This window comes from Artemia franciscana, chromosome 15, assembly GCF_032884065.1.
Source record: "Artemia franciscana chromosome 15, ASM3288406v1, whole genome shotgun sequence".
Classification (NCBI taxonomy): Eukaryota; Metazoa; Arthropoda; class Branchiopoda; order Anostraca; family Artemiidae; genus Artemia; species Artemia franciscana.
In genome coordinates, this window is record NC_088877.1 from 31373545 (window position 1) to 31398356 (window position 24812).

At 34.6% G+C, this 24812-nt stretch overlaps 1 protein-coding gene across 5 annotated transcripts in view; it reads left to right on the plus strand.

The window, feature by feature from the left end:
- The window catches only part of LOC136036348 (calnexin-like), a 40102-nt gene extending 15523 nt beyond the window's left edge, over positions 1-24579 (plus strand). For 2 of the 5 annotated variants that reach the window (XM_065718501.1, XM_065718502.1), the window contains exons 4-10: positions 2503-2670; positions 5491-5750; positions 6849-7080; positions 11150-11290; positions 14057-14230; positions 20684-20842; positions 24246-24579. In XM_065718501.1, coding sequence (XP_065574573.1) covers positions 2503-2670; positions 5491-5750; positions 6849-7080; positions 11150-11290; positions 14057-14230; positions 20684-20842; positions 24246-24311 — 1200 coding nt within the window. In that variant the 3' untranslated portion in view covers positions 24312-24579. Of the gene's footprint in view, positions 1-2502; positions 2671-5490; positions 5751-6848; positions 7081-11149; positions 11291-14056; positions 14231-15441; positions 15568-17045; positions 17166-20683; positions 20843-24245 lie in introns of all 5 variants that reach the window. The other 3 variants (XM_065718503.1, XM_065718505.1, XM_065718504.1) reach the window with 2 other exon arrangements.
- Positions 24580-24812: the final 233 nt, after the last annotated feature.

Consider the following 24812-nt stretch of genomic DNA (forward strand, 5'->3'; position numbering starts at 1 on the left):
AAAAAATTGGAGGGCATCTAGGCCCCTCCCACGCTAATTATTTTCCCAAAGTCAACTGATCAAAATTCTGAGATAGCCATTTTATTCAGCGTAGTCGAAAAACCTTATAACTATGTCTTTGGAGACGACTTACTCCCCCAGAGTCCCCGTGGGAGGGGCTACAAGGTACAAACTTTGACCAGTGCTTACATATAGTAATGGTTATTGGGAAGTGTACAGGCGTTTTCAGGAGGATTTTTTGATTGGAGGAGGGGTTGAGAAGAGGGGGATATTCTGGGGGTGCTTTCCATCGAGGAATTTGTCATGGGGGAAGAAAATTTCCATGAAGGGAGCGCAGGATTTACTAGCATTACTTAAAAAATACAATGAAAAAATAAATACGAAAAAGTTTTTTTCAGCTGGAAGTAGGGAGCAGCATTAAAACTTAAAACGAACAGAAATTATTACCCATATAAGGGGCTCACCTCCTCCTAATACCTCGCTCTTTACGCTAAAGTATTTTTAGTAATGTCAACTATTTATTCTACGGCGTTTGTGATTCAGGGGTCATTCTTAATGAATTGGGACAAAATTATATCTTTTACTATTAAAAAGATTCGTAAAAAATTAAAAGTTCTAGTTGCCTTTTTAATTAACCAACAAATTGGAGGGCAACTAGGGTTCCTCCCCCGCTCTTTTTTTTATCAAAATCATTCGATCAAAATTCTGAGAAAGCCATTTAGCAACAAAAAAAATGCAAATTTTGTTTTAGTTATTCCTCTACGGAGAGCCAAAATAAAAAAAATTCATTGATTCAAAAACGTTCAGAAATTAAACAAAAAAAAACAAATTTTTCAACTGAAAGTAAGGAGCGACATTAAAATTTAAAACGAACAGAAATTACTTCGTATATGAAGGGGGCTGCTTCCTTATCAACGCCCCGCTCTTTACGCTAAAGTTTTTTACCGTTTTAAAAAGAAGAGTTGAGAGAAAAAGTCAAACTTTAGTGTAAAGAACGGGGCGTTGATGAGGAAGCAGCCTCTTTTATATACGAAGTAATTTAAATACGTTCTGAGACCATACTGGCTATGCATGACGTATGAAAACAAAGAAAGGGAATAAAAAATGAAAAGAGAAAAAACAAATAGGTGAAAAAACGAGGATTTTATCAGCCAGTAACTAAATATGAAAAGCAAGCAAATATTTCGACAAGGACCTCCGCCAAGTCGTCCTCAGTGCTCAAAGAAAACAAAGAAAAAAACCCAGCAAAATCTAACCTTTATAAGTGAACTACACGAGAGGAAGAAAGACACTCTTTCTTTGTTTTCATACGAAGTAATTTCTGTTCGTTTTAAATTTTAATGTCGCTCCTTACTTTCAGTTGAAAAAACTTATTTTTTTTATTTAATCAGTATTAAAGTACCAGAGCTTTAACTCAGAAAAATCTCGTAGAAACGTTGTTTATCAATTCTGAGTAGTTTACTGTAGAAACTGTCAACGATAGCCGTTTTAACCAGCTTTAATGCTGTCGTCAGGCAACAATTACAACTGTCTAGGTTAAATGCGTTTCATCAATTGGGATCTCAAAGTTTGCGATTTCTATCCCGATAAATATCAAAGTGCTTTATCAAAGTATGCTTTAATATTATAACGCTAACTTAATTAGATATCATAGTTGTTAATATTAAACTCTTGTTTTCTCACCATATCATCCTACATCCCCCTTAGTTAACAGCGACTTTTGTTTGAATGCAGCTGTGATGAACTGATTTTGTTGGTGTTATCAAAATGATAAAAAGAAAACTATTTCAGCACTACTAACTTTCTAATTAGGAATGTATCTATTGTAAATGCTATCTCGTTCCCGTATAAACAACAGAAAGCATTTTATGACCGATTTGTAAACAATGAGGAAAGACATTACACATCACTGCTGGAAATCCTGCTGCAGCGCTGTCATGATAGTATGTGATGCTCTGGGTTGTTTTGGAGGGAAGGGGTAAATTCTGCTTCAATATGGGTTTAATATGGATTAAAAAGTACTAATATCGTTGTACAGTACTCCCCAGCAAAACTCTAAACGTACAAAACAAGCTTAATCTGCATTTATTCAAATATATTGATTTTAAGCCATTTTTGATTCACCGTGAATGGTTTGGTTAGTTTAGCGTTCAGGAAATTCCCTATCTTAAAGATATTGCGTGTGAACATGCCCGTGGTGCACTCCTGGAAAAATAAGCTCATTTGTACTTGCCTGTAAAGCATAAGTAAAAAAAAACAATTTTTTTTATTTAGATTTCTAAAATTAACCTTATGATTTTGTTGGATAATGTTAAATGGGGTTATTTGTTTTTTTTTTTTTTTTATTCAGAGATAAAGTTGAGTTTTATCCCCCATACTTTTTTTTTTGTGTATTACAATTTCAGTTGGAATCTCCTGGGCAGTTCAAACTTTGTTTAACTATTTATGTTTACTTTGTTTATGTTACTATTTATGTTATTTTGTTTAATCTATTTATTTTAGCTCCATTTCATCTTCCAACACAAGAATCCAAAGAATGAAAGTTTTGAAGAAAAACATGCTAAGAAGCCAAGCACCAAGTTAGATGAATATTTTTCTGATAAAAAGCCTCATTTGTATCGTCTTCAAGTTTACCCTGATAACACTTTTGATGTCAGTGTCGATTATAAGGTGAGTTCCCCGTCCCCGCGTTTTCACTCGTGATGATGTCACCATTTTTAGTTAAAACTTTAAGATTTGATAAAGCCTCACTCTAAAAACGGTTAGACTCTTGCCAAGTTTTTGTTCTATGTATAAAAAAAGCTTTCCTTTATTTGAGCTTCAGTTTAACACGATGGGTCAATTGATAACGAAATTAAGTATTTCCGTGATTTGGCAGAGTTAATGCCTTTTTTTTATTTTGCTTTAGAAGCAGTAGACTATGGTAGTTTAAGTAATTTGTAAAGGTTATCTCATCAAAATGACCTGATTTTTTATGGTAGCAAAGCTTATCATTCCAAATGCTCTTATTCATCTTCACTACAGCAATGAACCTTTTTGCTGCTGGAAAGCGATGGCACATCTGATGTTTTAAAATTACTTAGATATTACCGCAAGCCATTTTCCAAGGCTTTTTCTCAACTGGGGATCAGCAGGGTAATTCCTGTTCAATCAACCTTTCATCCTAATGTATATTGCCCTGCTGAGAATGGAATTGTTAAACACGACCTGTACGTCTGGCAGCGACGTTATCAATAACAATTGGACTAGCCTCAAGAGGGTGTTTTTGGGCTGTAACCTGTTTTTAGTCTAATAATCTTGCAAATATAGTTAACTCGGTGTGCTGCAGTATAAAATAAAAAAAAAAGTCTACAAGTATATATGGAACTGAATGAAAAAAGATGATCTGGCGAAACTAAAGGTAAAAATTAAAAATTATAAGTAATCAAAAGGGCTAAAATAAAGTAAGGGGCTATGCATTTGACATGATGTTTGCTATTAATACACTAACTTCCTTTTTTTTCCTTTTTTATATTTATACTCAGGCCTAAGTCATAAGCAGGAAGAGTCGGTTATAAGGTATTCCGACTCCAGAAATTCTCGAAATGCAAGTTTGGTCCGTTCGTTTTGTTTCAGACATTTTGTAAACAAGTTTGGTTCTTTCTCTATAAAAAAAAAAGTCAAATTAATATCATAATTCTAGTCCTGTGAATAGGCTAGATTGGAAAACTAATGTAGGCGATGTTGTAGGTATCTTCTTCTTATGGCGCAAGTTACAGGAGTTGACTTGTCCCAAAATCGTGTCTTTTACAGAGAACATAAAACACGCTTTAAAATCCATTTATATCGGAGCTGCTATTTTGCTTGGACATTATGAAATCAGAGTACGGATATTTCCTTTAGCATAGTCATTTAAAAAGCCATAACACAGAGGTGGTAATTCGCTAAAATCTAGGCTGGAGGATTGGGGAGCGGACAAAATGTATTTTTCAAAACCTAGCGAGTTTTTCAAATTTGTTTCCTTTTTTTCAATTTCTTTAATGGAAATACCAAAACAGATATTTTTCCATAAAATTAACGATTAATAAAAATATTTTTTAAATCGAAGGGGAAGAGCACATACCCTCCTACCACTTCCCCTCAGCTGGATTATAAAACCAAATAAGGATTCTTTTAAACTCGTTTGAAAGCATTAAATTTGTATTTTATCAGTGTAGTGGTAGTCAGTGCTGCCACCCCTAGTGATTTATCAATATTTCTATTTATCTTGCCTAAACAAAAAATCTCCTAACAATAAACAATCCCTAAACGATAAATCAGAACGTAAATCATTAGATTATTGAAGAAAATCACTAAATCAACCAAAAACATTTTTTGATTTTTTCTATTGGGTTGCAACATTGGTGATACCGAGATTTGTTGATATTAAAAAGAATAAAATAAAAGCTTCCAGTAGCCTACATATAAACTTATTAAGGAAAAAAGGGTTGTGGAAATTTTTCTGGTTATAAAGCAACGAATGTTGTTCTCAGATTAACAGCCGCCAGAAGTAATATGTTTAGTTTTAAATGTCAATAAATCAAGAGATTCAGCCAGTTGTCGTCAGCGGCCTAAAAGCCGATTTTTACCCGACTTTAGAACAAGTTTACAAAAACTGAGAGCTAATCTGTTAGCTGGTGGTACTTGAAGGATCTATCTAAGTTCAAAGGCGTCAAAATACCTCTTACCCTGCATACAGGAAAAGCGGGAATCATCCTTTACTGAGGATGGTTCAAGGAAGCCCCTTTTTGCTAAAAGGAGGGGGAGGGGATTCGTTACAAAATGTGCTTTTATCCAACTTTTATTATATGAGTATTCATAGTAATAATCTTCAGAATATAGGTGGCATGTTCTGTTTTCATTCATTATTCATATTCATTTTATTCATGTTTCATTCAGTATTTATTGCTTAATAATCTTCAGAATACAGGTGGTATGTTTTGTTTTTCCTTTTTACTAATGGGGGTTGCCACAAGAAGCCTTAAAGTCAGATATATTTATTTTGCGATCGTTGCCTACACATTTTCCTATCTACTCTTTATATTGGAAATGGGTTTTCAACCTTTTTGGCGTTACTAACAACTGCCTCGCCCCCCTCCTTCGATGAAGAAGGTTAAAATTAAATTGCTTACTTTTCGTCCATGTATTAACTGATCATTTAAGCTAATTATTTGTTTTGTATGAAGCCTAATTGGTTGACTTCTTCATCTGGTGTTTTTATTGATTCGTAAATTCAAAGGAAACATTTCAATTAACAAATGATTCTTTGCCTATAAATTGTTTGCTTTTTTCAATTCTGGCTTCTTGTCTGTGTGTTCGCGACCCCTCTCACTCCCCCAGATTTTTAGAAGTGGTGACTTAATTTTCAATAAATTTTTAGTTGAATCAAAAACCTGTCATATAGGTTACTTCTTTCTATTTTGAAGGTCAGCTTGAAAAATTGATAAAACAAATACGTATTTCAATTCTCAGATTATCAACAAGGGATCGCTATTGGAAGACATGGTACCTCCGGTTAATCCTCCATCTGAAATCGATGACCCTGAAGATAGAATGCCTTCTGATTGGGACGAACGTGAAAAAATTCCCGACCCCGCTGCTGTTAAGCCAGAGGACTGGGATGAGGATGCACCTGAACAAGTCATTGATGAAAATGCTGTTAAGCCCTCAGGATGGCTGGAAGACGAAGAAATCATGATTCCTGATCCAACGGCAGTTATGCCTGATGATTGGTAAGCTATTGTGATTTAACGAAATTCGTTAAGTCACTAATTAATTAGTGACTAATTAATTAATTAGTGGGATTTTGGTCAATATTTTGGACTCCTCAATGACTTGGAGAGACTCTGTAAGCTTGGCCAGAGTTGACCCAGCTCCAAATGGGCACCCGCTGGAAATCTGGGAAAGGTAAACAGGAAGGATATGTAAAAGCGCGAGACAGTTGGCCTCCAACTTCCCATTGTATTTCCTGGCTGAAGGGTCAAGAAAGAGAAATCAGCACAGCTAGAACGGATTGTAAAGTTCAGTGCCATATCCTTTACCTTTTACCTTATTGACTGTTCCTTTTTTCAATTCATTCAATTAGCTTGTATTGCCTAATTTTTATATATATCTGTCAATTTATTGTATTTTAAATTTTTCTGCGCACTAATTCCTTTAGGAGTTAGTTCTGGCACCTCCAATAGCCTGTAATGATATAGGTAGGGGGGTCATGGGCGAAAAGTAAACTTCAAACTAGATGCATAGGCAAAAATTGACATGGTTGTGTATCCTGATTTTAAAGTGTTACTAGCTTACTCATCCCGTCTTTCTGCTATAAATTCAATGAGGATTCCCCCCTGCGGAAAACTACCTCTCTGGAATATTTTTTTGTCGCAGAATCACCTCCACCCACATGTGGAAAATCCCCCCCTCCGTATTAATAACGATCTTATTTGTAAACCATCAAAATTATTTTAAGAAATTTTCTAGAAAAATTCCTATGCGGATGATTCTTCCAACGGAAAGTTTTCTCTCTGCGGAAAACTTCTCTGCGTATTTTTAAATACGATTATTATTTTAAATACCCGTATTACTAATTTACAGTATACTAACACGTGTGATGTGTACTATAATTCACACTACAGAGTAATTAAAACGGCAGTTTACTATATTCAGATTGATTCTTACATCGTATCTCATTTACTCATGAGTTTTAGATATTAATGTCCTGAACCAGTTGTTCCCAAGAACCAGAACTAGATTTATAGTTGGCTGCATTTTGATTATTCTTAATTTTTGGGTATTTCGTTTTTGTATTTCGTTTTAAATATCTTTATTTTTTTTTCTAGGGATGAAGAAATGGACGGAACTTGGGAAGCACCGCTGATTGAGAATCCCGCTTGTGAATCTGCTCCTGGATGTGGAAAATGGACACCACCTATGATGCCCAATCCTGAGTTCAAAGGAAAATGGAGAGCTCCTCTTATTGACAACCCAAATTATAGAGGGAAATGGCGACCAAAGAAGATACCCAACCCAGAGTACTACTTTGACCCAAATCCGTTTCATATGTCTTCAATAGTATGTTTCCTTTTATCTTGTTTGTTTCTCTCTTTTAAACTGAAAATTAAGGACATTCCTGTGGTAGTACATCCGACTGGTCCTCTGCATGGCAATACGGGACTGGGGATTTAATTCCAGCTCCCGTAAGTTTGGGCGACAGTCTAACTACCTACCCCTGTAAAAACAACCCAGTAGCTGAAACATCGATTCGCCTTATGCGCTAGTAATGTCTCTGGGGGATCGTAAATCTTTTATTCTAATTAAGAACTTTAGCTGCTTTCTTGATCGCCGTTTAATCGACATCGGTAAGTCGGTAAGTATACAGATCATTATTTGAAGGATTCCTGCTTCTAAAGGAGCATTTTATATCAAATAAATCACTGTATTGCCAAATATGATGTCAAAAAGCTGTTTTTTTTTACTGTTAACCTGATTTCCACCTATAGAGGGTCTGTAATATGAGGGGTTGCTGAGTTTGACATCTTTAACCATCTGTTAACCATCTTTAACCCTTTGTTTATAATCTGTTTTTGATGTCTGGCAAGTTCACCGTTGTGCTTATTTCCGTTTTTACTCAAGTAAAACACTGAACGGCGACCGGCGATGTCAAACGTCTACAGCGAAAAGCAATAGAACTTCGAACTTAGATTAGAAGTACGTTGGAAGTTCACTTTGGAATGCACCTGGATAGATTCTAGACAATAAAATGGACAAACATGTGCCAGAAGTTGCACTGTGAAAATGACTACTTTCAAGTAAAAGATGAAGGTCTGAAGATACTTTTCAGCATGAAAAGTAAAAAAAGGATTGGCCCTTGATTTGTAGGGAGAGTTAAGGGTAACTGGTTGATTAGCCTATAGGCTAATTTTAAATTACCCTGTTGTATAAAATGACCCAAGTTTCTGCTCAAAAATGAAAGTAGGACATAATTAACCTAATAGAAGATTCAATACGCAAATGCATAAACTTTGCAATCAGTTAAATTTGCATGTATTACTTTAAATTTGCCTATCTGTCTTTTTGCTATCTTGGAAAGTAGTTGAGCTTGCTGAATAAAATTTTAGGTTTAGATCTAAAGTACAACATTGTCATCAATTGAGGGGTACACCCTCTCCTCCTTGAATTTGTAAAAAAAAAAAACACTTGAACGTCCAACGTTGTCAGTTCAACTGCTTCACTGAACGGTGATCAAAAACGCAGCTTTTGTCACGTTCCTGGTGCCTTCATTTAAAATGGTGTAGTTTAAGCTCAAGCTTACACATCCAGAACAAAAAATACGGATTTACATTGTAGAAAATGTGATGTATTGCATTGAATACTGAACGTAATAACGTTGCGAGATGCGAATAAAGATGCGAGTTTTTCTGGATTTAGATTTCCATTGTCATTAGTGAAAAAGAACTTTATTTTTTTATCGTCTTATCTAAAAAATTTATCCACTTTCTATATTGTCAATTTTAATTGTAGGCGCAGAATATCTTAAAAATCATTATGCTCAAGTCTGAACAATAATCGGATTTTTATGAGTGGAAATTCAGGACTTGGGCATACTCTTGAGTATTTTCATTATCTTACTCCTATTTCACTTCTGAACCATAAAATGCGATTGTCAACTAAGCAAATGAAACCAAAGAGATAAACAGGAGATAACAAAAAAATTCAACATTTCGTTTGTACATTTGACAATTTTCTTCAGTGGAAATCTTCTTATAATTGTATCGGACTAACGACGCTCCTGACTACTAAGGTCCTTGCGTCGGCCCTGCAGTTTGTTCCTACAGTCAGGTTGGAACTCTGGGTCCTACATTACCAATTTGAGATCAAGCCCACTGCGCCGCCACAGAACATATTCTCATAGTAATTAAAAAATTAATCGCTAGCGATGATTTTTGATTGAATAAAGGATGTGCTTATTTTTTAGAGCAACCGAAGCATTGTTTTTCTTTCCTTTTGTTCACTGTCTTGTAAAACTAACCCTAGTTCTTCCTTTCTTTTTGTGTGTTCGTTTCCTTGATAGAAACGCAGTGTGGTTTTTGTAGTTATTCATGACTCATCGGACTCTTTCTCAAACTAGTTTAAAAAAAGAGTCGAAACTCCAAAGAAACAAAAACCATTTCTTTGCAGATTATGCCACATATATTTGCTAAAATAGCTCGAATAAAGCTACTTTTCATATTTTTCACTTAGAATTCTAAAAAAGGTTTTACTGTAAGCACAAGACCGATAAAGAAAAATTGAATGAGCTCTTAGGGGTATAAAATTTCATATGAAGTCTACAGAAATAAAAGACTAATTTATAGGGTCTTCAATAGTCTTTCACGGGCAATGATATTGATAATTTTTTTACACCCATATAATTCTTTAAGAAAAAAACTATAGGAACGTCAGTTCTTAGTAAAGCAACAAATTTAAGTCCAATTTGCCTATCTATTGGCAGATATTGTCAATATATCCATACTTTAAGCGGTGGGCATAGGCTAAATGGGATGAGGGTCTGACTGTCTGGTATTTATTAGTTAATTTATGGAATTTGCAAAACCTTGGTTCGTGGCTTGTTTAGAGCAATGGTCTAAACGAACCAAGGGCATCAGGCATCCGTGCCTTTGAGCAATGAATATGGGCGTGAAAAAAGACTATATTGTTGGTATACGCTTAACGATTGATTACTGCTAGAGAAAGAGGCTAAACATTCAACGGCTTTAAGCATCCGTGCCTTAAGCAGTGCAAAAAGATCCCTGCAAAAACCTTGCAAAAAGATCTTGGTCTAGCTTAGACGATGAAGCTAAAGAAGTCGACATTAGTATTTGGTAAAGGGCGTTGAACATCGGTTTTACTCCTATTCCCCTCGAACTTTTCCATGAGAATTGTGCATCTTCATCTAGTAAATAAAGATTCTGAGGGGTAAGTTGTCACTGTTTTCTTTGGGATTTGTTTCTGGAATTGAACAGAAATTGACCATTTCTGGTGTAGAATGGCAAAAAATAACACTTCTGCAATACGTTCTCTTTTGTGCGACTAGTGGTTCATAACTATCAACCGTGGGGAAAAGTCGAGAAACATCAGTGCCACAGATACAAGAATTGAATTCCTTTGATGTTTGAGATAGGGATCTGTAAGTCTCTTTCAGTCTTACTGTCTAGGACGACAATTGTTTTCGCTTAAGGAAGTCATCATAAATTTCTTTTATACAAGACATGAAATTTTTTTAACTTTTTTTTTTCATTTTGTCTCAACTTGGAAATAAATTCTGACGGGTCTCAGAAGTTTGGAATGGAATACACATTTACAAGGGAAAATTTGACGCTAGTTGTTGCATAGCCTGACACTTACTTAATGGGACCTTGCACCTTTTCGAGGATAATTGTTGTTAATTATCCATCTCCTTCTGTCAAAGCAAATTCCTTTCTAAGTGGCCGGATAGGGTCCAAATCCGAAAATTTTACCGCTCTAGCTCTTTCAAAAATTTGAGTTTTTTTTGGTTGAGGCAGAAAATGTTGATTGAGTAAATGCCTGCAAATGTGATTAGATATGTCATTTCTACGGTCTTATTTTACTGATGAACATGAAACTAAATATTTAAAGACAAAAGAATTATCTGGGGCTTAAAGCTTTGAGAGAGAGTGAGGTTGGGAGGGAAATTCTGGGAAAATTGTGTAAAAAGGGGTCAACTTCAAACAAATTGCTCTACAAATGATTCTTTCATTATCCAACTAAAATTTTGTGCTCATTCCGTTGATTTTTAAATTAAAATGGAATGGTTGTGGTCATCAAGCCATGGCTAATTGTAGAAAAAGCCAAGACAGATAGTCCAATTGAGTGAGAGCCAATTCTGGCATTAATCCTGTTGATTTTTGAATTAAAATGGAATAGTTGTGGGCATCAAGTCATGGCTTTTTGTAGAAAAAGCCAAGACAGATAGTCCAATTGAGTGAGAGCCAATTCTGGCATTAATCCCGTTGATTTTTGAATTAAAATGGAATAGTTGTGGGCATCAAGTCATGGCTTTTTGTAGAAAAAGCCAAGACAGATTGTCCTATTGAGTGACAGGCAACTCTGGCATTAAAATTCTGGCATTTTTCGTTTTAAGGGAGCCGTTGGCATTGAAGTATGGTCCATGTCTGATAATATTCTATTTGATAATGTGATTGTAACTGATGAAAAAGATGTTGCAGATCAATGGGCAGCAGCTACGTTCGATATCAAGCGTGAATTGGTTGATAGTGATGGGGTAAGTCATAATTTTTACGTTCTTCTAATTTGATTAGATTTTTTTAAAGAAAGTTTTACTTAATAGCTTACATAATAAGGGGAAATGTCTATCCCAATTTCTGTCCTTAAAGTTTGTGATCCCTGTGGTTTGCTGTAACCGGCGCCAAAAGTACATGATACTTCTATCATTGAATTCATCACTTTCACATCTATTCATTCACCAAGGTAAAATATTTGTATCACTTAGAATTTTTCTGAGAGAGTCATCTAAACTTGCTTTAAAAATATGAACCCCGACTTTAAATAAATCTAAAAAAACTTACTCAAATTTTATAAATTTAATTCGGGAGATGGATAGGATTTAATTTCAGCTATGAAATGGTAGAAAAATGTTTGTCTTTTGTTGATAGAAACCGTTGGAAAGCAGTAAAACAATATACAGAAACTTGTATAGGGAACTTAGTCCTTAAAAAAGTATAGAATGATGATTCATGAAGGAAAAAAAATCTTGCTCTCTCTATTTATTTCTTTATGTACTCTTGACCTAATAATCTGATTGGGATGAATGTCTGTTATATGATCCCTTGGTATATATAGTACCAGTAAATTGCCTACTATATTTTTTTTCTTCTGAGAAATACATTATGAATGCTCAGACATTACTGTTTCTCCAGAACTTATCTAAAAAATTAGCTACAAACTGTTAATCATGCAATGCGGTGCCCACAATTTGTTACTTCTACAAAACATTCGATAAAAAGTGATTAGCTTTAAAAAAGAACATAGGTAAATCTGATTAAAATATAACAGTGGTTGTAATGTAATAGTATATAATAGTGGTCACTCATTGTTTTATGAGTCGAGGATAAAAGTGCTTCCAGTGGCTAGTTATTCTGATGAAGGAGACAAAGAGGTGAAAGGACTTGATGGTAGTCTATATACCTCTCTATAATTTTTGGAACTGGAACTGGATTAATTTCGGACTTTACTACATCTTCTAACAGTTCCCTAAATTCATTGGAATTCACTAGGGGGAGAGCATATTGTATATCCAATTGGGAAACAAGGTTTCAAACAATAGGTTTGTAAGCTAGCTAGATTGTGGCCCTCTATGCCAGTTTTTGGGAGTTATGGAGCCATTGAGAGCCCAAGGCAAAGGGTACAACAAAAACAGAAAAAAAAAATTTGAAAGAAGATTTGTTTTTGGATTTTTATTCCCAATAATCTCGATTTTTTTTATAGACTATAAATTACCCTTACCAACATTTCTCTCCGCGTTGTCTTAAATCGTTGTTCTTGATGATCGTTTTGTTTGAGAGTTCAATGAAGCTTGTTTTTATTTTAATTAGTTCCTATAATAGGTCTAAGATGAAGGCTGTTAGATGCATGTAATTTTTAGTTGCTTCTGGTATCCTAGAAAGGTTCCTTAACACCGATTTTTCCGTTTCATATCACAAAGCCCTAATTTTTAGTTAAATATTTCTTTTAAGTTTGAGGAGAAAATAAGCTTTCTTTTATAATAAGCGAAATAAGCGAAAATAACCTTTTTTCTAAAGGAAGATTAATATGTTTTATCTAGACCAAAATTCAAGCCTATAGTAGCCTGTGCTTAAAAGGCCAATAACCTTCAATTATTTAGCAAATATACCTTGTTTTTCAAAAAAAGATTCTCCACTGTCCTTGCGACCAAATTTTTAAAGGAAACATTTATTTGTTCTCAAGCTTAATTTGTCTATTAATCGACAACGATTAATTTGCGACTTGAGCTTAGAGCGGAATCAGAAAGAGCAAGATTAATTTATTTATCCCAGGTAAGAGTGAAGATATAGCTAATTTCAGGGAATAGTGGCTACCTAAGGATTTACAGGTAATGTGTATCATGTTAAGTATAATAGGCACTATTCATATGTGTTTATTACTAATAACAATTAATGAATGATTATAAGTTATAGGCAATACGGAATTATTTAAATTATGAATAATAAATTTAGAGGATAAGGTAAAGAATTTAAGAATGTTGCAACCTTTTATTGCAGTTAAATGTATTAATGGGTATAGAAAATGGCAAAGGCTGTGCCCTGAAAGGTCTAAAATTTGTTTTATTAGTTTTTATATGCCCCAGTGAAGTTTGCTCATGAAACTAGTTCAGTTTAAGCAAGAGTTACTTATTAAGTTGGAAAAACGGCATAAAAAGACTCAAATAAAATAAAGCTATGATATAACAGGCAATAATACCAGTGAAAAATCTGATATTAATCATTGCAGCAAACTTCAGGACTAAAGAACATCACTTGAATTGAGCTTTTTTTTCTTGTCAATGTTTAAATATTTTCTTAATTTTGAATTTCATGGTGAAATCATATTTAAGTCCTTTAAAAAAAGAGAACCTTCAAATATTTACTTTATTCTTACACTTTTTCTGTTCAAAATGACTTCAGGCAAAATATCCTCTATCAGGACTTACAATATGTAGGTATGACCAGAGTTGCCACTTATGGTACTAATGTCCCATCATGATGTTTTAAGCCCTAGGGCTACGTATGTTATTTGTAATCTGTGATATGTATCTATCCCGACAAATCGATTTTTTTACGAAGTTTAGCGTATATTACTGGTAAAAACATAAATTTAACTTCCGTTTTAGTGAGTAATACCTCTTTGAGATATTGCAGCACACTGTATCATCTTCGGCTGTTTTCTAAAAATTTACAGGTGGCAACCCTGGATGTAACACCACAAATAGGTAATGTAGGCGGTATAAATTGATGTTTGCTTCCTATCTTAGAACATTTTGGAAAGGATGCGTCAGCCTACGCATTGGATTCAGCGTTTAGGTCGTTGGATGAACAATTCAGATTGGTTTTGGCATGCCTATGGTCTTGTGACTCTTAGTCCTGTATATTTATTTTTTGGCTTTCTGTTTTGGTGGGTCCGACAACCATCTGAAGAGGAAGACGAGGTTAGATGCCTCCCTCGGTCCAAGTGTACTTGTTTTCTGCGTGAACTTCTAGAAATGTTGTGCAGATTAGAGTGACGATAGAAGATGACTCTAAAGTTCTACTTTTGAAAAATATATGCCTAATTTATTTATTGATGAATAAAAAATATGCGGGTGAAAATGTTTACAAATCATGGTTAACCAAGCTATTTAAAATTGATACGACCCGGCTCTATTTAACTACATTGTGATTCAGAGCTGTTTGATTTTAATCACTGGAAAAATGCATAGTTTATCTCTCTATTTTTGTTGATATTTAATCGAATCAGCTAATTGATTGCCTGAGGGTGGACCAGAAGAAAAGATTGTAGGGGGTGGGGGTAAATAGGGAGGCCAAAATAATTTGAGCCCAAGCCTTAAAAGACCAACAGTAAGATTTTTTAGTGTGAAAAAATTATGATCAATGTTTTTTTGTTTTTTCTTTGATTTGTTCTCTAGTATATATAAAAATTCTCATTATTGAACAGTAAATATAATAATATTACAACTAGGTGATTATGATTTTTCGCCCTGATTTTCTATAATCTGCATATTTTACCCATATTTTGCTTTTTTGATGCGGCTGGAACAAATTTATAATTCGTGATTTTGAAAACTTTAGTCTTTGGACATTTTGAGGAATCCATAAGTAAAGTTTCGAGGGTGATGATATAATAGATGTTCACATGCACAAATAACTATACAAACTTTATATGTGTAGTTAGCTTCTAGAGCTACAAGATAAGCTAAAAGTTAAGAACGATATGCAGTCAAAAAAAAGTTTGAGAAACCTTTTTGTGCAGTTCTTATCTGACAATTAATGTTGCCAGCTGTAGTACCTTTTGTACTATCTCTAGCACTTTTCCCAACAAGATTATTTCCATAACAATTAATATGAAGGGGGCATGAGATTATTTGGTCCATCAATCAAGGGTCTGGAAAAATCAGAATTTCAAAAATTCCTTTTTTAAATTGTCTCTTTTTTTTCAACGTTATTTCTAATTAACTTGTGACTCTTGAAGCTGTATACAAGAAAATGTAAGACAATGAAAAAAAAATACATATAATAATTCACATGTGGTGAAAAAAGGCATAAGATTTCTTCTGTAAGAAGTTTCTTTTCTTCATTTGGTGACTCTCTTCTGCACAACTTAGGTTCATCCCTTGCACTGATTTTTGTTTTTGCACACTAGATCCCTTGGCAAGAAAAAATTCGTAAGTGGCTTAACCGTAAAGAAAATACAATAATGATGTACCTCGTTTGGATGTCATTGCCTATTACGCTCTACGTCTGGTACCTCAGAAACCGATTAGTCGAGGTATATGAAAGAATATATTAATGACCTTACATTCCCGTTTTTAAGTATATTGATACACCCGTTTCCTACCCTTGCTAAGCCAAGATTTGGTATTGCTTTTTATCGTAGCTGTTATTTGATATTGGTGTCGATGATATAGTTATTGTTTCTGTTAATTAACTCTCATTTCCAACTCACTTTGGGCTCTGGGCTGCGAATCTTTTTCTTAACATCTACAAGTTTCAATTTATGTTTCTTCGTTGACGCCCTAGCTCGGAACATTCGAAACACATCACGTCCTCGAACAGAGTGGGAAGTTGGCTATAAGAAAACATTTAAAGTAAATAGGGACTTCATAGGAGAGAATAAAAATGAAAGCTCCGAAGAGAGTGGGGTGTACGAGGAGAATGTGAAGCTGTGTTAGATTCGGGTGGCTTGGTTCTGCAGTGAATAGTCAGTAATTGAAACGGTAATTAACAGTATTTTGAAATAAAGTTCTTGGATTCGCTTTTATCTTTCTTTTGATTGATTAGAGGCTACTGGAGGGAAATTTTCAGCTTATGCTGAATTAATAACAGGCTTAAAGGAACGGGAAGCCTTCCAGGGATTTAAGGGGAACAAATATGAAGCCTTAGAAAAAAAAAAACAGTATGAGATAATATTGAGGGATTTTCCCTGGTGTTCCACTGCTTGTTGTTATGCAAAATTGTTATTTGGGGACAGGAATTCAGGCCAATCTATAGAAAATGGTATTCCAGTATCCTGGAGAATCCTGGAAAAAACAATTTAAGGTTGATTTCTAGAACCCAATTGTTGTAAACGATAGATAATTATTTGTTACTATTTTCGTTCCAAGGCAATGGGAAACACAAAATTATAAGCTATGACTACTGAACGGACTATAATGTTAGCCCCTGTTATGTAGTATAAGCATTAATGGGGTAAAAAATGGAATAATAGCAAATAATTAGTGATGATTATGTTCTGGAATATACTCTGTGTCTCTTGGAAAACGAATTGGTTATCTGGAGAACCACTGGAAATCTGTTAAATTTGCTATTTTCACATGCTGTACACAATTCAAACTGTTCGTGATGTTTCCGGTTTCTTCAACCTTGGACTTTTCTTCTTCCCTCTTTAGCTCTCTGACATTTGCTCCAATGGCAAAATTAATTAAAAATTTTGCACCCATTAATAACTGGTTAGAAATCAGACTTGGGCCACAGTTGAATTAGAATAATTTTGTTCAATAATATTCTTTTGCTTCTCAACATTGGCTCATATTATTCCAGCGGTTTTTCATTTTTCTTAAGCGTCTACAATATTTTAGTGATATACTACTATTATTCCTCATACTCTATTTACCTAAGTGCTTGTTGGTTAAGATTCATTGAAAATTGATTCTTATGAATACCTAATCTAAACATTATTTTGTTTTATCCTTACCCTTTTTTACCTGAGTGCGGTGGTGTGCATCATTTTCAATTTCTGAATTTCAGGATTCTTTTGTTCAGTGGCTGGTTAAATATACCAACAAGAACCCATGGCTGTGGGCTGTGTATGTAGTTGCTATTGCTTTACCCGTAGTTCTCATTTTGTCCTTCTGTTTCGGTGGAAAGGTAAGGCTCTTTTTTATTTTACTTTCGTGTTATTGTCCCAGATAATTTCGAGGCTCATTTAAGATAAAATTATTTTCACCCGCGTTGCAAAAGCACAAAAAGAAGGGAGTAAATAAATGATTAATAAAAACCCTCAGCAAAAAAAATCAAGTAAAGGCCTTTTCTTTTAACTCTTCTGAAATTTGACTCCTATTGACGATCTAAACCATGAAAATACTGTTCCGCTTATATTAGGGATCATGGGTCACAGTCAGTAAGTAATCGGACTAACAATACTTCTTGACTATTAAGGTCTCTGCGTCGGCCTTGAAGTGCGTTGCTACTACCGGGTTCAATATTTGGACCCTGTACTACCAAGCTGAGGTCAAACTCACTGCGCCACCACATGACTCATGAGCTCACAGCTAGTTTATGAACTTGACACATAAGTCTGTTGTTACAAAGTTTGCAGTTCTGTAATCCAGCTTTATGAACTCCTTTATTCTACTTAGTATTCTGAATCATGTTTTAAGAAATTGGCTTGTCATCGGAAAAGGTCTGTCATCGCCAATGCAATGGATATAATAGCGAAAAGTAGAAACCAATAAATATCCGGGTTAGACCCGGCGATGAACATTCAGAAAAATTAATTTGTCATCGACACAAATAGACCGAGAAGAGACCAAAAAAAAACACGCAAATCACAACACTAAATAGAGACGGTAATGGTATTATTACATAATAACATAGTAGAATATTTTAGAGTGGAATGTCTATGCCCAAGCCATATCATAGTCAAATCTGTCAGTAAAAAAAAAGCCATGTTTTGTGGATGACATTAGCTTTTTCTGGTCACACTATTCGTCACACTAGTATTTCAGAAGCCGAAAAACAAAATGGAAAAGAAATTACTTATAAAAGCTTGCTGATATGTAGCTATAGTTTTCAGCGCCTGGGGACAACAATTGTCCCTGCTTTAAGCTGGTATCACCAACAAGCTTAAAGCTTGTATAAATACCGATTTTCCCCCAGATAACCTCAATACTACCACGTCTTCTTGTCTTTAGTCAGATTCCTGTTACAAATAGAAAAATCACTGTTTTGAGCTTCCATTTTTTTTTCTAGTTCCATAGAATTACACATTAACCTTGGACTGTGGTTGATCAAATAAAAATTTAAAGCTTGACAGTTGGAACAATGCTCAACTGGTGAAATTAGAAATGGCGTGCGCAATTGGTGCTGTAGTCTTGCAAAGTTCTGGGTCTATTGACCTTTGGTTCTATGTGACTATAATATGGCCCGTGGATTACAATCCAGAATTTATTTCCGACAAACATAAATTCGTCATCAACAAAATAAGACTGAGAAGATGATAATACTATTTTTTATTGTATTATACTAGAATGCTCTGGGCGGCGTATTTACAATCCAAATTATAAATCTGCATCCGGTAGATATCAACTTGTCATTAACATAAAAAGACCGAGAAAAGGGAGCGAAAAAATGCACAAGCATTGATTGTGACGGTAATACTATTCTTACGTAATACTATAGTACTATAACAGAAATAATAGAATGGTATATTTACAATTAAGATTATAAGTTTAAAAACTGACTAGTCAGTGAAAAAGCACATGATTTGCTTCTCTTTTGAAAGGCACCTCTGTGAGCCCGGGTGTAGATATTAAATAGCAATGAGACAGTATTTTCCCCATTCAGTCACATTTTTCACATTTCTCTCTCTCCCTCTCTCTCTCTCTCTCTCTCTCTCTCTCTCTCTCTCTCTCTCTCTCTCTCTCTCTCTCTCTCTCTCTCTCTCTCTCTCTCTCTCTCTCTCTCTCTCTCTCTCTCTCTCTCTCTCTCTCTCTCTCTCTTCCACAACTGTGCGTCTTTCAACGAAAAAGGATTTTTGGACAGCATCTGTTAGCAAAGTGGTGTAGCTAGTTGTGTTGAATCACTATTTGCTGTTTTTTTTTCAGATTTTTGGTACTTTCACTTAAAAATTTGGAAATGTTAGATACTAACTATTTTGTGATACCCAAGACCAAAAGACGTGTCTCATTTGTTATCATTGTTATTATTTTTTTAGTAACCCTGCTATTGACCCAAAGCTCACATTTAAAATGCGATAATATGCAGTATTCGGGAAGTAAATTTCAATCTCATTTCACTTTAAAAGTATCTTAGTAAAGCTGTTGCGTTCGCAAAACTTTTTCACTCTGGTCGAGACCTGTGACTACCTCCTGTAACTTCATGTGGCATGTACAAAGGCAACGCTATTTTAATCAGCTGCAAACTGTAGACTTTATAAAGGAAAATGAATATTGTTTTAATTGTAAAAGAGAAACATTTTCTGTAGAGCTTTGCAGACCTTGTAAAGATACGACTATAGAGTTTGTAAGCTTGTAGAAGCTTTGGCCTAAAGCTATGTTGTTTTTGGCTGATTGGTTTTTGGGCATTTTCATCTGTAAATCTGTCAATTCGTATATTTCAGCTCTACCACCAAGCGAAATGGTTCCTAATAATTAACTAGTCAATTAGTTACGTTAATTAATTTATGATTTCCTCTCAACTCCCTCTTTTCTCACCATCATAACTGACTGTATAACCCTCATTATCAAACAACGCAATTAGAAATGAGTTTTTTCGTGTGAAATTTAAAAGTAGATTTTTAAAGAACATTAATTTTCTTGTCATTATTTGCTATGAAATAAGATAAAAATAATAAAAATTTGCGGTATGGTATTGACAAGCAGTTATCCTAAAGTTTCTTTAAGTTATAAACCCTTCAGCTTTCATTTGGTTTCTATCTTTGCCTGTTGATTGAATTTCATGTGTTATATAAATATCCTAAGCCTAAAGTGTTGCTCCAGTAGTTGTAATTTCTACTTTGTCTTGGCAATGTCACCAAAATTAGTAATAAATTAGAAGCAATTCTCTTATCAAAATCTTATGGTATATTCATGAAAACTAAAAGCTGAAAATCTTAATTAAAGTAGGAATTTGATGTCATGAAATGTTCATGTCATCAGGACCTCCATAGATCTTATTATTTTTTTTCTGTTTTATACGAAAATTTACATCCATTGGGAAGTAATTCTAACTTACACTGTTTTTTTTAACCCAAATTTTCGAAGTAGTGACTGGATTTACCCTTTTATGTAATGACCTAAAAATGTGATGATAGTACTATCTATCCACATTTTTAAAAACAGGAATTGCAAAGGTTTTGTTTTCATTCGTGAACACTAAAAGCTGGCCAGGAATAATTAAATCTAATATACTACATATTTTTCTTTGGGAACAGACCATCAGGAAACTGGAATTGGACCTCTTTGTGGTTTAAACAGTTATTCAGCTGACGTCAGCCTTTTCATCATCTTTGAGGTATTTTTTTATCTCCTTTTTTCCGTGCTTAGGAAAATTGGATAAGCCAAAACATGCCATCTTTCTCTCTTGTGTAGTTTTTTTTTTTCATATCTTCCTTAGAACTGTATATCCATTAAGCTAGATCATATCTTTCCAATTAATATTTGCAGGAAAAGAAAGCTCAAGCCGCTGCTGCAGCAGCCAAGAAATCAGATGCCTTGACCCCTGATGACGAAGCCATAGAAGCAGAAGCGGATGTCGAAGGAAGTGGCGAAGAAGAACAAGAAGAAATGGAAGCCGAAGAAGAGGAGACCGCTCCTCTCATTGAGGTTAGTCTTAAGAAATATTAATAAATATAGTCGAGTTAAGCGGGGATAGTTACGTCCATGGACCTCTTTTTTTTGGGGGGGGGGGGCACAAACACGGAAAACACAAAAGAGTCAACTCCCGTAAAATCTAAAGAAAATGGAAATTTGCTCGAAATGTATTGAGGGTTGCCTACCCCTCCCTACATGTCATGTCCAGTGACTTGGCTTATAGCCTCTTGTTACTTACAAACAGTACACTGTTTTACCTGACTAACAGATCGGCTGGTATTGGAAATATTTTTTCTGTCTATAATATCGTATATATGCAATGATTAGCTCACTGATACATTTAGTCCTGCTATTATTGTCCATAAATTATTCGGCCTTATTTTTATAGCCAGTGTTTACACTTTTACAGGTTTTGAGGGCTGACCGCGTTGACAAAACTCTTCGCAGGCCTGTGTTTTCGGTCTTAATATTCTTCACTGTCCCACTCTTGAGGGCTATAATGTAAGCAAGGTTAAAACGGTTAGCCCATGTTTTAAACATGAAAGATGATAAAAAAAAAGTCCTTAAAAAGACCTTAAGAATTTTGCCTTACGACCTTAAGAATTTTCGCCAAAAAATTAAACTTTTCAACCACCCATTTCTGAACAAAAGGAAAGGAGGATATCTTCGAATGGTGTGTGAAGAATTTGTAAGAAAGGATTTAAAGGAAGTGGAAACTTCATGGGGGGAGGGAGTAAAGATGAAAGCTCTGAAAAGACTATAGCGAAAGAGGAGTTCGTGCAGATGTATTGGCCTCAGGTAACATGGTGCTGTTATGATTGGTCATTAGTAGTCGCAGTCGTTTTACTTTTATTAAATATTGACTCCTGGAATCAATTGGAATCCTATCCTGTGACGGTCTCTTAGAGTTTCTGAGAATAAAAATCGGAAGCAGAACCGTTTACACGGATATATCCATTTTACATTTTTGACAAAATGAAAGGTTCCTTTAGATCCTTTGGTCACAATTGCTTTGTATTTATTTCAGCGAAGGTCTAGGGGGATTGGTTATTAACACAGATATGATGCAATCCCACTAGCTCAAATACTGATTGGCTTTTTCGCATGTGCTACATATCAAACCGAGATAATATTATTCAGTATGTACTGCAGCTTTAATGTAATTGTCCTATTTTCTAAAAAAAAAAAAGAAAGAAAGTGTGAAAACTCAATTACTGTAAAATGCTAGTCGTAACCTGAAATATTGACATGATCTGTCATTTAGTTTTAAAAAGTGAGAGAAAAAAAAGAACAATCACTAAAAACACAAAAGGAATCCAGATTAGATATGGCAGATGACTTTATTGGAGTATTGATTACCTGTTCGACCATTGCTAATAAGCATCGTATTAAAAACGTTTTATTGTATAAATCATTTAATCAGATGTGGGGTGTTCCGGTAACCGAGGATATAGGAAATATACAATGTATGTGGGAGCGGCTACAATAGCTTGCCTTACGGATAAAATGGCTGAATAAAGTGAGCGAATTCTTAAATCACCCATTCACAAAACTGCCTACTTTCGTTAGTCTTTTCAAACAGTTCGTGGTAACGAAATGTAGTAAGGAGCGACCCGGCTCAATAGAAACCAAAACTCTAAAAAATGGAATTTTGATACCAATAGCTACATCAAAAGAATCGCATTTTAATGCTAATTTTAAATAAATAAGTTTCATCAAGTTTAGTCTTACGCATCAAAAGTTACGAGCCTGAGAAAATTTGCGTTATTTTAGAAAATAGGGGGAAACACCCCCTAAAAGTCATAGAATCTTAACGAAAATTACACCATCAGATTCAGCGTATCAGAGAACCCTACTGTAGAAGTTTCAAGCTCCTATCTACAAAAATGTGGAATTTTGTATTTTTGCCAGAAGGCAGATAACGGATGCGTGTTTATTTTTTGTTTTTTTTTCCAGAGGTGATCGTATCCACCCAGTTGTCCTAGAATGTTGCGAGAGGGCTCATTCTAACGGAAATGAAAAGTTCTAGTGCCCTTTTTAAGTGACCAAAAAAATTGGAGGTCACCTAGGCCCCCTCCCACGCTAATTATTTTCCCAAAGTCGACGGATCAAAATTCTGAGATAGCCATTTTATTCAGCGTAGTCGAAAAACCTTATATAACTATGTCTTTGGAGACGACTTACTCATCCACAGTCCCCGTGGGAGGGGCTACAAGTTACAAACTTTGACCAGTGCTTACATATAGTAATGGTTATTGGGAAGTGTACAGGCGTTTTCAGGAGGATTTTTTGGTTGGGGGAGGTGTTGAGAAGAGGAGGATATACTGGGGGAACTTTCCATCGAGGAATTTGTCATGGGGGAAGAAAATTTCCATGAAGGGAGCGCAGGATTTACTAGCATTATTAAAAAAAAAACAATGAAAAAATAAATATGAAAAAGTTTTTTTCAGCTGGAAGTAAGGAGCAGCATTAAAACTTAAACGAACAGAAATTATTACCCATATGAGGGGCTCACCTCCTTCTAATACCTCGCTCTTTACGCTAAAGTATTTTTAGTAATGTCAACTATTTATTCTACGGCTTTTGTGATTCAGGGGTCATTCTTAATGAATTGGGACAAAATTTAAGATTTAGTGTAAAGAGAGAGGTACTGACGAGGGGGTGAACACTCTCATATGTGTAATAAAAACATGAGAATAAAAAATTCTTTACGTAAGCTAAGTTATAAGTTACGTATATCTTTTACTAATAAAAAGATTCGTAAAAAATTAAAAGTTCTAGTTGCCTTTTTAATTAACCAAAAAACTGGAGGGCAACTAGGCTTCCTCCTCCGCTCTTTTTTCTCAAAATCATTCGATCAAAATTATGAGAAAGCCATTTAGCCAAAAATAAATAAATATGCAAATTTCGTTGTAATTATTCGCATTGATTCAAAAACGTTCAGAAATTAAATAAAAAAAAACAATTTTTTTCAACTGAAAGTAAGGAGCGACATTAAAACTTAAAACGAACAGAAATTACTTCGTATATGAAAGGGGCTGCTTCCTCATCAACGCCCTGCTCTTTACGCTAAAGTATTTTACTGTTTTAAAAAGAAGAGTTGAGAGAAAGAATCAAACTTTAGCTTAAAGAGCGGGGCGTTGATTAGGAAGCAGTCCCTTTCATATACGAAGTAATTTCTGTTCGTTTTAAGTTTTTATGTCGCTCCTTGCTTTCAGTTGAAAAAACTTGTTTTTTTTTATTTAATCAATATATAGGAACGAGGAAAATTCAAATTCTATGTACACGAGTTCTCACACGAAAAAGAGAACTGTATTGGAAGTTTATTTATAACGTGATTTTCATGTAGGATGTAACTTGTACTAAAGTACAACGAATAATGAGCTCAATAATCTTATTTCTCTTTGTTTTTTAGGAGAAAGTAGTTGCAGATGCTGACAAATCTTCATCCCCGCGCAGAAGAAAGTCTAGGAAAGAGTAGAATATAATTTATTCTGTCTCGCGGTTCTATTTTGAAGATCTCGCCAGTGAGAAGTGTAAAAATTTGTTGTTTCAGTTCTTGAGGACACGTTGTGCAACTAATCTGACTTTGTTCATTCCGTTTATTTATAGTATTCAAATTATTCGATGTATTTTTATTATTTCTTTGTGTTGTGTGCCTTTTGCTTCTTTTCTTTCCCTGTTTATTAGCCAATTCATGTTGGCTATTTATTAGATTTCATCTTTTATTAATAAAATGTTTTGTCTCACTTTGTATTTGAATACTGTAATTTTGCAAAAAATCATAGCCATGCGATTTAAATAAAAAAGGTTAGAATGGGTTAGGTTAGGTCCTTTAGAACTAAATGGAGATTTACTGGATTTTTAAACCTGAACTTCACATGTTTTGGGGCTCCAGCTTTCAAGTAATTGATGACTTTTATCTTTTGAATGTTTTTCTAATACTATATTATTCGAACTCATACGACTATGATTACATGAA